General features: G+C 43.0%; 1 protein-coding gene across 1 annotated transcript in view; it reads left to right on the top strand.

Annotated features, from left to right (window-relative positions):
• Positions 1 to 6,324, top strand: part of COG3 (component of oligomeric golgi complex 3) — a 30,626-nt gene extending 24,302 nt beyond the window's left edge. Inside the window, exons 21-24 of the mRNA XM_041407262.1 lie at positions 699 to 774; positions 2,235 to 2,362; positions 2,932 to 3,030; positions 4,205 to 6,324. Coding sequence (XP_041263196.1) covers positions 699 to 774; positions 2,235 to 2,362; positions 2,932 to 3,030; positions 4,205 to 4,234 — 333 coding nt within the window. The 3' untranslated portion in view covers positions 4,235 to 6,324. The remainder of the gene's footprint in view (positions 1 to 698; positions 775 to 2,234; positions 2,363 to 2,931; positions 3,031 to 4,204) is intronic.
• The last annotated feature ends 5,593 nt before the right edge of the window (positions 6,325 to 11,917 follow it).

Below are 11,917 nucleotides of genomic sequence, written 5' to 3' on the forward strand. Positions count from 1 at the left end.
ATTTGTAAGCCTTCAGAAACAGTCTTGGGTCCTGTGTGTTCTTGAGGGAGGTCTTACAGTATTACATGTCTTGTTACAATACATTTCTTTCTAGAACCTGCTCTAGAGGTCAGGATTTCTAGAGGTCAGGATTTCTTTCTAGAACCTGCTCTAGAGGGCAGGATCTATTCTGAATCTTAGGTCCTGAGAATAAGTGACATGACCTCTCAGAAACTGGGGCTACAGCATTGCATGGACTCCAGACATCCCAACTGCTGATTTTTTAAGAATTTAGAAGATTAAATTTACTCATGCCTGTCATGCTGGGGTAGGGGTCAATGGCATGCCTAAAATATAGATGGGTAACTGGTGAGACTGATAGATTGTCTGAGTGATCTCAGTGACTCATTGAGAATCTGGGGAATTTGACTAAGCTGCTTAAGGATAAGTCTCTTTTGAGGTTTTGTATCCTTAGGTGCCTAAGCATCTTTGTAAATTTAATCCCATTTTGAATTCTACTTTCAAGAATTGATCACAGTTATAATTTTGAATTGCATTTCTGTCAAGCTGCTTCCCCTGTGTATTGTTAAGTCAGGTCATAGAAGATCAGTGGAGATTCTGTGCACTGTTATCTCAGAGAGTTGTGCAGCTTTTAGTTGGTTATTTTGTTGTGAACTCAACTGAAAGAAACATCATTTTGTTGATTTTACTTATTTTAGGTAGCTGCTTTAAAAACAATGGCCACTCAAGGAGGTCCCAATTACAGCCTTTCACAGCAACCTTGGGCACAACCAGGTATTTACTTTGGTTTATATTCATGCTACTATTAGGAATCTGAAGAGGTGGTCAGAATAACTTGGACTGAGAGACTGTTACTGATTTTGAAAAATTCTACATATAAGAACTGTCTACTTTTTTCTTGCAAATCCTGGCTTCCATTTGAGCCTGTGTGCTATTTGAAATGTCTTAAGCCAGCTCTAAAAACCTGACAAACTTCACAATATGTGTTTAATTGGTGCAGTAGATGAATGCCTTGAGTATTTCTCAGACTGTGACTGTTCTTGCATGTAAACAGACTTTCTGCAACTGCATACAGAATGTGCTTAAGGAATTAATTAATTATGTTATTATAAAGCTTTTACTTTTGTAGGAAAGAATGAATCCTCATTCAAGCCCTTATTGTCTGTACATTTGGTATTTACTTTGTTTTCAGTTTTCCTGTCACCATGCAAAAATGGAATCTGCGTTTGTTTCCCTCTTTTTAAAAATTTAAATGTGAACACTTCATAGGAACATTTGGAGCAGTTTTAGATGCTCCTTGGTTGTTTTGCTCTTCATTTTACAAAGTTGTGCTTCTGGATAAAAAACTCTTGATTATTCCAAATCATACACTGGAACCTTCTGTTGCATCATATTCTTAAGATGCAAAGCCAGCCATGTTCATACATAATTCAGTGCTGCTACATGGGTCAGACACTCTGAAGGGCTAACTTGAGGTTCTACTTAATATCTCCCACTTCTTCAGGAGTTTTTTTAATGTTTGTTTGGAGATAATTATGTGTGTAGAAGCAAATTGAAGCAGACCTTCTGCTGTTTCCTGGAGTCATTTGTCTGGGAAGTGGGACTAGGCAGAAAATTTAGATGTGGCAGAAGTTGAGTGGGGTAAAAACCCACATAGGATTTTAATTTCAGTACTTTAAAACTACAAAATGTATTTTTCCCCTGGCCTTTAGACAATGATCTTGTAAAATCATTAAAATTCCTAGCAATAAAGAAAGAAGGTCTTGTCTGACAGAGGATTCCTGTCTGGTTAATTCAAAATCCAGATTTCTGTGCAGCCTTTCCTCTCACAGACATGGTCCATAAACAGTAAGGAGAATTTGTGATATTCTGCTCTCTTTGCTAGCACTGTTTCCCAGCAGTTGCTTTTCCAGTAAGTTTTCTGGGAGGGAGCCTATGTAGAACTTAGTTGCTATTGGAGGGCTGTGATTTCAAAAGCCTCAGGAGGATGGGAGGATGTGGTGGCTTTCAGAAATGGGGTGGGTGCATTTTCTGCAGGGAAAGGAAGCAGTGTCTGGCAGGCTGTGGTCCTGTGATGGGTTTGACACTGCACAGCCCAGCGCGCCCTCTCTCCCTTCCGCTCAAACCTCTGGTAATGATCTGCCCCAGGAGAGTGGAGGTGATTTTCTGGAGTATAGGTTTCAGCAAGCAGAACTCCATTTTAGCCTGTTAAACATATTTTCTTTTACTTTCAGCAAAGATCAACGATCTGGTCTCTTCCACTTACAAGACAATAAAAACAAAGTTGCCATCAACTTTACGAAGCATGTCTTTATACTTGTCCAATAAAGACACAGAATTAATTCTTTTTAAGCCAGTCAGGGTGAGTATTGGTGCCATGTTTTCCTGTAGATGTTTCATGGTGTTATCTTTAGCTTAAAAAACCCAAATCCAAACAGCTCTACTGCTCTCGCTTATACTACGCAACACATGGGTATTACAGGGAAGTAACTGCTGCTCTTTATTCTGTACATCTTCCACCTGGCACCAAATGAGCTGCCATAACGAAAATTAACTCTGTCCCACACCAACCAGACTATTTTGGTCAGTTATGCATGGGCAAGAGCACCAGAGGCAGAGGGGGTGATACAGATTGAGTGGAAAACCTGCTGTAAACAACCACGAGAGCCAAGCTTGAATTTTAAGCTTCCAGGTTAAGTCTTTAGGACTCAGTGTTTCACTTTAGGACATCTAACTGAAGTTTTTGTCTTATAACTAATGTGGATTCCTGTAGCTGTTTTGGGGCTTGTTTTAGAAAAAAGTTCTTGAAGCTTGATTGTTTCTCACTACCTGGTCACTTCAGTAGCTATTCCATGTGCATTGTGTTTGTTCTGGTTTAAGATGGGTGTTGTGTTTTTTAATATTGATTTTTTTTCTCCTTTCCTTTAAAAGAATAACATTCAGCAAATGTTCCAGAAACTCCATGCTCTGTTAAAGGAAGAATTTAGTAATGAAGACCTCCAGATCATAGCTTGTCCTTCAATGGAACAGGTATATATTGAACCTCCCTATTTTATCAGTTGCTCTTTCATGTGATTGGCTTTTATGAACATCGATTTTTTTCATTTTTGTATTTCCAGTGTTCAGTATCATTATTTATTTCTTATCCCCCTTAATCCTGGATGATTAAACTTTGGGCTTTATCTGATCTTAAGACTCTCAGCTAGGAGAGGACTTTGTTTGGTTGGGTTTTTTTAATGAATGTCTAATAGACTTTCTTAAACCAAGGTGGTGATTGATGTTGCTGGGGATTGAGTTGTACAGCATTGTAGAAGAGTCTTGCCATTTCCTGGCATTGTTTTCTTGGAAAGTTATCAAAGCCAGTGAATATGCCTTAAAAAAACTGCACTTGAAGACAGTCTTTCTTTTGACAAATACAAAAAGCAGCCACTTTTACATTTAGGAAGCACGAGAATGAATTACTAGAGTGCATTTAAAGTGAATTGTAGTGAGAAAATGTGCAGGTGTTTATGGAAGTGTAACCGTACATGATCTAATTGGGTTAAGAATTCCCTCTATTAGGATTCTCTGCCAGAAACCAGGTAGGCTTTAAAAAATATCACTTTGACCTTAGTAGTCAAGGGAGTGTAGGTAGAATCTTGATTATCACAGGATGATTTAAACAGGTAATCTAGTTTATGGATTAGAGGATGTTGCCTGCAGTGCATGTGGCCACAGGCATGTGTGATAACTGTCCTGGAGCAGTGGCCTGGAGTGGGAGTGATGCACCATAAGGAGGTTAGGGTATCCTGGAGGAGATGGATTCCTCTAACTGTTTATCTGATGAACCTTAGGATCACTTACCCTGCAAACTGAAGTGTGTGGGAAACCATATTGTAATCTATGGGAAACGAGTACTGTGAAGGATTCCAAGTGTGTTTCAGATATTTGAGGTGAATGATAAACATTTTTTGCCAGTGTGCCTGTTTTTTGGCACATGAAGTTATCTTAGGAAGTTTATCACAGTAGTTTGTGACTGCTGAAATGAGTGGTCAGCATGGTCATCAGCTGTGTTTTAAAAAGCCTGTGATTTTTCGGTTGTTGTTTTGTAACTGTCTTCTGATTAATGTGCTTCCTAAGAATCCTGTTTAAAGGTTAAAATATGACTCATCAGTTCTAAAACTTGGCTTCTCTGTCTAACAAAGGCTTTCATTTTGTCTTTCAGGTGAACTTACTCTTGTCAATGTCCAAGTAGCCCAACAGTGAGGCTGCTTGGAATAAGCTTCAGCCAAATGCCAGGGAGTGAGGGAATGCAGAGACATTTGAAGTAAACGAAGGATCCCTGTGCAGTCTAGTCTGTATCAAAACTATTCAGGCTGCTTAACCCTGTTTTAGGGAAAAAACCCAAAATGAACACGTTTGTTGATTTAGTAAAGGTCTTCCTGTTCATTGGCTTGAGCAGTGGGCAGAAGAAAATGAAACAAAACTCCTTTGCTGATCACTCTTATGGAAGCTCAATTACTGCCTTTTCCAGATATTTTCAAAATTTAAAACCTTTTTTGTTTGTTTTTTTAATGTAAAAACCATTCTTGGTTTCTCTTAATGAGTTGATATATGCAATGGAAAGTCACACTTTCAAAGAGACACTGGAAATGCAGTGCAGGGAATCAAATGAGAACAGCAATAGATACTTGAGACTTGGGAGATGACTATATTGGTATGACAATTTGACTTAAGCAGGCGTGCTCTGAGTTTTTCTTTAACTTCTCTGAAAATCCTGGTAATCCACCACAGGCTTGAAAGTAATTCAGAGGTTCTTGCTTGGGAAAACTTAATTTCCCACATGTGAAGTGTTTCTTGAAACACTGGATGGGCTGTCTTTCTTCCACTCCTGTGTCTGGGAGCTGTGAGGCCTGACCTGAAGTGTCATACTCTAGCCTTTCTCCATGTGAAGAGTCTCAGATCCTTGGGATTTGCAATGGAAATTTGTGCAACAGAATTTCTGTTGTTTCTGAGAGAACTGCATGTTCTCAGATGCTTTACAGTACTGCTTAGCATTGAGGTTTTCAGCTGTCTTATTTTAGGGCACAGTTGGTTTTTTTGCCTTTCTCAAGATCAGATGATGGTGTCACACTGTTTAAAGTGGAACAGGGTCTGGAGCTTGCACAGCCTTTGTGCCGTGGAGAAAGTGCTAATCAGAGGGTGTGGGGATGCCTGAAGCTGATGTGCAAGGCTGTCAAATCTGCATTGTAAAGAGAGAAGTTCTGGTAAACAGTGCACGCTGTTGAGTGAGCATTAATTGGACATTAGGGTGGAAAGCTGGATGCTAAATGCCTGGCCCTTAATGGAATGAACACTTCAGGGTCTCTCAGTGTGTAAATCTTCATTGTGCAGCACTGTAAAATGAAAATGTAATGGGTTATGTGACAGATTTTTAACTTATTTATAAAGCCTATTCTGTACTTTTGAATAAGAAGAAATTTCCTTGCACATTGGTGATATTTTGATTGAATAATTTTCCTGATATAAATAACAAGGCTGGAGTATAAGAAGGTGGATTGAAAGCTACCACAAGAAGTGTTACAGCAGTGGTGCTGAAATACATAAATGGTACTAATAGGACCTTACATGACTCCTTAAAAAATTAAGTAAAGGAACTAACAAGGAGAAAAACTTGCCCTCTCCCTTTACTTATGTAGAAATACAGTAAAATATTCTGTAAAATAATGTCCAGTGCATTGTAATATATGTATATTTGTTTTTTATAAGGTTTTTCAGAAGGACTGCATGGTCACTGTACAGAGTTATGACTAACTTAAAGCAGACATTGTACAGAAGAGTTGTGAAGGGTAAACCATGGCAGTAGTCGCTCTTGTGCTTGGGATCTTTTTCTCTCTTAGAGTACCCAGACAGCTCTAGGATAGCTGGTGGAAGGATTAGAGCAATCAGTTTATACAGCCTGTTTGCTAAATGAACATTTGTTTAAACATGTACAGTTTCAGATATTTACGTTTACAAATAGTGTAAATAGTTTCAAAAGATTAATTTAAGATGCTTTATATTATCTGACTAGAAACTTGCTGTTTTTAATTTTTTTAAATAAAAATGTTGCCTCCTATTTTGGTCCAAGAGTAAAGCTTTATTCTGTATCCCGAGGCTTGTCTGTCAAGATAACTGCAATACAGAGACAATAAAAATCCTAATAAGCACAGGTTGTGCATTGCTGAGAAGTGTTCTTTTTTTAGCAGTAAGAGAATTGAGTTTATTTGACACCGATATACCTGAGTGCTGAATGTACAGTTAATTGTTAAATTAATGCCTCTTTATGGTTATAATAAAAGTAAATTTGTATTTTCTTTACTGGCAAGCAGTCTTGTGTGACTAAATGGTCTCTTTCCTTGCACTTTTGTTAGGAGGAAGAAACCACAACTGTGAACCACAGCTGTAATACAAGAACACATTTTAGCTAAGTTGGCTTTTACTAACAGAGGTTGGGAGCTGGTGGCAGAAAACACAAGTGTTGCTGTGTTTGATGACTGTTCTTGCCTGCTTACTCACAGACTCATCTAGCCAGAGTTTCTCATTACCCTGTAGTGCTCTTCTGGGCCTTGGTGGTGTAAAACACATCATACAGGAACTTGTGGTTTGTCCCCTGTAATGTCAGCATGGAGCTTCCCTTCACCCTCTGGCTTTCACAATGTCATTTGAATGGAACTACCAAAGTAAAAGCTCTCCTTCCCTGTGGAATTCGGCTTCTGTCTGAGAGGTATGGGGCAGCGATGTGTGACTAGAGCTTCCTGGTCACTTGGAAGCTCCTCTAGGGGTCTGGCCCTTTGGAACAGCGATGTGTGACTAGAGCTTCCTGAAGGTCACTTGGAAGCTCCTCTAGGGGTCTGGCCCTTTGGATTGCATCCAAATGAGATGAATGCCTGGCCAGCTTTTGGACAACAGTGATGGCTGCAGCAAAATCTTATGCTGTGCCATGTGTTTTCCAAGTAAAACCTAATAGTTCTTTTCTCAAACTGCATATTTGGTATTGACAAAATGATGTGGGTGTGAAAGGGGGAAAAGTCTGTGCTGCTGAATCAAATCCTGGTGGCTGCGGGTAGATCCAGCTCTGTCTACAAATGCTGTTTTCTCCTACTCTTGTGCATTTTCATCCTCACTGAGTCCTAAAACCGAGCCAATGTGTGCAGCAAGTCAGGTCTTTATTGATATAAAGACCTCTAAATAGCGCAAAAGGAAAAAAGAATCAGTTGGTTCCTTTCAGTGGTGGCCAACCATGCCACTAAGCCATAGGTATTGCCATCAGCTGGAGCCTGGAAACACCTCATGTTCCCTCTCTTGGATTGCCCCTGATCCCTGTGCCCAGGCTGCTCTTTGCCATCCCCTCTGCCCCAGCCCGGGTGTCTCTGGCTGAGAGCCAAAGCAAGCTGGTCAGGCACACTTGGCACAACCAGTTCCTAGATTTCCAGTTCCTCAGCTGCAGTATGGAAGCCATGTGCTTCAAGGCGCTGTGCATTTGGTGTGTTGCCCTGCTGGTCAGACTGGGATCTGTCATGTGCTGTCAGCTGAGGCAAACCGGCTTACAAGGACCTGGTGCACAGATGGGCATTGTGAGCTTGAAGAAAGGAGCTTTGTTTTCATTGCAAAGTGACTGTTACCATCCTGATAAGGGAAAAGTTGGTCTGAAATGCTGATGTGACTGCTTGCTGTGAGCACTAATTTCTTGTGTTTCAGTATTTCATGCAGGTAGAAGAAAAATGCAAGGAGTGGTATCACTGAGAAAGAGATTGCCAAAAGTATTGCAACACTGATTATTGCAGAGCAGGCTCATGAGCTGAATGTTTTTAGACTGAAGGAGGAGCTCCTCTTTGCTTTCTGGCCACCTAAGTGGGTGACTTTTCTCTGCATCTTTCAGCTGCAAAGAGAGCCCGTGCAGAGTGACGGATGTTAATGCTAAACTCTCTGAGGGAAGACTGACTGGGAGAGCATCCTGCATCTCTTGTAACCCAACCTTTCACTGTGCAGCCTGCCATGAGTCCCCTTTCCCTTCATGCTCGTGGAGCACACTAACCCTACAGCTTCCCCTGGGAGCTGATCCTCTTCCAGCACAAGGGGACTGAGGAGCAAAGAACTAAACTCACTACTTGAGCCAGCTCAGTGGGAGTGGGCTGCCCAGAAGCAGTGGGACAAGGAAGATGACTTCCATATCTAACAGAGCAGATGGTCCTGAGAAGGAGTCTGAATTTTGGGAGCCAAAGAGCAATAGCCAGAGCTTTATGGTTCTGCACACTTGGTGCCTTGGCTCACTGCCTCCCTCCTGAGCAGCCAGGGCAGAGGTTGATTCCATTAGCGATGTGCCTGTGACCTCATACAGAGCATTGCTGCGAGGGCTGGCAACACTTGGTCTGTGCTTGCACCAGAGAAGGCAATTTGAATCCTTCCCCCCGAGGCCTCAGCCCCCAACCAAGCATGGGCAAGATGTGATTTCAGTGCTGACCAGTTGTGTTTGCCTCTAGTGAGGGACAGGGTTACACATCAGTAGGCTGGGACAGTCACACTGGCACCGAGCAGGGTTCAACCCTGGCCAGAACAGCATTTCCACCTCTAAGGGTCAGAGGTGGGAAACCTGAGTGGGTGATGACAAATACCAAAGGGTTTTAGTGTTCTTCTCCCCACGTGCTTGTTTCATGTTAAGTGGAGTGCTGTTTAGATAAAATCAGAAGCTTTGTGCTTATATTGGCATTTAATATTAATGCTTTGAAAAGAAACAGTGTTTCAAAATGGATTTGTGAGTCTTGTTCTTATCCTTCAATGACAGCATCTCAACTCCTCTTAATGCTTTTCCAGGAGGGAATTTCATTACGAGTCACACAGGCAGGAAATTTGGTTTTGAATGAAACAAGTTATTTTTCTGCATGAAAATTTATGACCAGTCCCATGCAGCAGTCCCAGGTTTATCTCCACTGGGTGGTTTCCTTGCTGCTCTCCAAGGAACTGGTAGGCAGGAGCCGGCCAGACAGGGATATCACAGCAAGTGCTCACCAGGAGCTGGCACCCCACATTGAAACAGACAGGATTGTTGTGCCTGAGGACAGTAAGTCAATTTGATCCCAAGTCTGGGATTTAATGGTGATGTGGCCTTTTTGTTCCATGGTGATGGACTGGAAAGGAGGGCTGTGAGAGTGCTGGCTGAAGTCAGGTCAGATCAGCGCTTCTGGTGGCCCCTTCCCACCCCAAGTAGATCTGTATGTGAGTCCAGGGTGGCCCTGGGGAGAAGTACACAGCTGGGTGAATTTAGACCCAACAACTTCCTGGTCCCAGGTAACACATTTTGTCTGCAATTGGACCAAGCTTCCATTTTTTTCCATTTAGGAGTTGCTTCTGGAGCCTGATGCATCAAGTCCGGAGCTCATTTTGGTAAGTTTTTGTCCTTTGGTAAATGCACAGTACAGAAATTGGATGGCCCTTTGGAGAATCATGAGTGCCTGAAGGGCAGAAAAACCCCTTGGGAGGAGTATGGGCTTTGTAAGTCTCTGTCATATGAAAAAGGGAGATTAACTCAAACCCTTTGTGTTTGATTGGTTCTGCCAACACCCCAGAAAAGCTGGGACCTGTGTGATGGGGACATGTGCCAGTCCAAGGAGAGTGATTCACCACTGTTGCTGATTCAACAGCAGGACAGCTTCCTTTATCTCCCTTGGTTTTCAGCTGCTGTTTTCAGGGGCTTATCAGCTGGAAAGTACCACTGTGTTCCCTCCTCTGCAAGGGTTTCAACGGGCCTGGCTGTGGTGTCACCATGCCACCCTGCAGTAGTCCCCCTTAGACTGTGCTGTGTTGTGTGTGGAAGGTGGGGTGTGCTGACCATGCTCCATCCAGGGAGGAACAGCTGGATTTTCCACAGCAACTTCCACACCGTTATCTTTTTTATCCTGGTCATCTTTCCACAGTCCCTCTCTTCCTGTTGCACGTCTACTGCAAGTCCCCAAAAGGTCTTCTATGCATATGTGTATGGTTGTGTGTGGGGCTGGGTATGGGAAATGGCCCTGCCAAACTACAGAGGAGAGGGAAAGGGAGCATGTGGGGGAAAACAGCCCATATTTACACATACAAATGCAAATTGATGCTGTCAATCTCATGACAGCCTGGGTAGACAACTCTGGGTGCTGGATCATCCCCCAGCTGTGGCACACAGGGAGCTTTTATCATTCACTGCATTCACCACTGTTTCTGATTCAACAGCAGGACAACTTCCTTTATCTCCCTTGATTTTCAGCTGCTGTTTTCAGGGGCTTATCAGCTGGAAAGTACCACTGTGTTCCCTCCTCTGCAAGGGTTTCAACGGGCCTGGCTGTGGTGTCACCATGCCACCCTGCAGTAGTCCCCCTTAGACTGTGCTGTGTTGTGTGTGGAAGGTGGGGTGTGCTGACCATGCTCCATCCAGGGAGGAACAGCTGGATTTTCCACAGCAACTTCCACACCGTTATCTTTTTTATCCTGGTCATCTTTCCACAGTCCCTCTCTTCCTGTTGCACGTCTACTGCAAGTCCCCAAAAAGAGGTCTTCTATGCATATGTGTATGGTTGTGTGTGGGGCTGGGTATGGGAAATGGCCCTGCCAAACTACAGAGGAGAGGGAAAGGGAGCATGTGGGGGAAAACAGCCCATATTTACACATACAAATGCAAATTGATGCTGTCAATCTCATGACAGCCTGGGTAGACAACTCTGGGTGCTGGATCATCCCCCAGCTGTGGCACACAGGGAGCTTTTATCATTCACTGCATGTGTTGCATTGAGTTTTTCCTACCTAGGAATGAAGAAGTTGATTCTCACCAGGCTGCAAGAATTGGCTTGGTCTCCCTCAGTGTTACCTTGTGCTGCAGTTCAGAAAAAAAAAAAAACAACTGGAAAAAAAGAAAATCTAACTTTGCATCTGTGATGTGTTACAGCACCAGCCATGGGCAAGCCTGAGCCTGTCTCTAAGCAGGACAAGCTGTCAGATTTTTCTTTTCTTCCCGTCAAAACTATCACATTCTATTCACAAACATCAGATGGTCACTTAGCACTGTCCTTAATCTGCAGGTGCTGGGTGAGGCTGGGTGTGTTGCAGCAGCCAGCCCCAGCTCAGAAGTTGATGCCTTGAGAGGCTACTAGAAGACAGGCTAGACAGTGTTAAAGGAATAAAGTAGGTATTTATTAAAAGTCTCTCTCAAAGGATACACCTTGGGCAGTGCAAGAGCCTGGCCGTGCCTCCACCCAAGGTGGAAGCTGGGTCACAAGTTTTCACACTTTTATAAGTTTTGGTCCATTTACATATTGGAATTAATTGTCCAGTTACAGCTTGAGGTTATGAAGTCCCATCCTCCCAGACTGCGCTCCTCGCTTTGCTGTTGTTTGCACTTCTTGGGCCCGAAGCTGCAATTGTTGTCCTTGCTTCTCAGGCTGGAAAAGGATTGTTTTGTCTGAATAAACTGTGAAAAGAACTTGCTAACGCTTTATATGAAGTTCAGAGTTATGTACTAGTGCAGTACAGAATATGAAAAATATCAAAGCTAAAACTTAAGGCATCAAGGTGAGGCAGCAGCCAGCCCGTGGCTGACCCCGGCGGGAAGCGCGCGCTCCTGCGAGGCCAGAGAGGCTCGTGGCACGCCAGCGATGCTTTAGTGCTGCTCAGGATCTCCTCGGTGTCAGGCTGTAAAACCTGGCTGCCGTGTGACGGATGGAACACCAACATGTCTGCAGGCGAACGGCGGGACTGCAGGAGTCTGATGGAAGCGTTATTGCAAAAGCCATTTAAAATGATTTGTAATAGCCGGTTAGACATTTAAGATGTCCATTAATTAGCCTCAGCACAAGGAGGACTTGTAAAATTGAGATGGGATTTAGTGATTCCCCCAGATATGAGCTTTCTGAAGGGAAACTTTGGAGACTGG

The sequence above is a fragment of the Onychostruthus taczanowskii genome, unplaced genomic scaffold (genome assembly GCF_017590055.1).
Source record: "Onychostruthus taczanowskii isolate IOZ18803 unplaced genomic scaffold, ASM1759005v1 scaffold26, whole genome shotgun sequence".
NCBI classification, from domain to species: Eukaryota; Metazoa; Chordata; class Aves; order Passeriformes; family Passeridae; genus Onychostruthus; species Onychostruthus taczanowskii.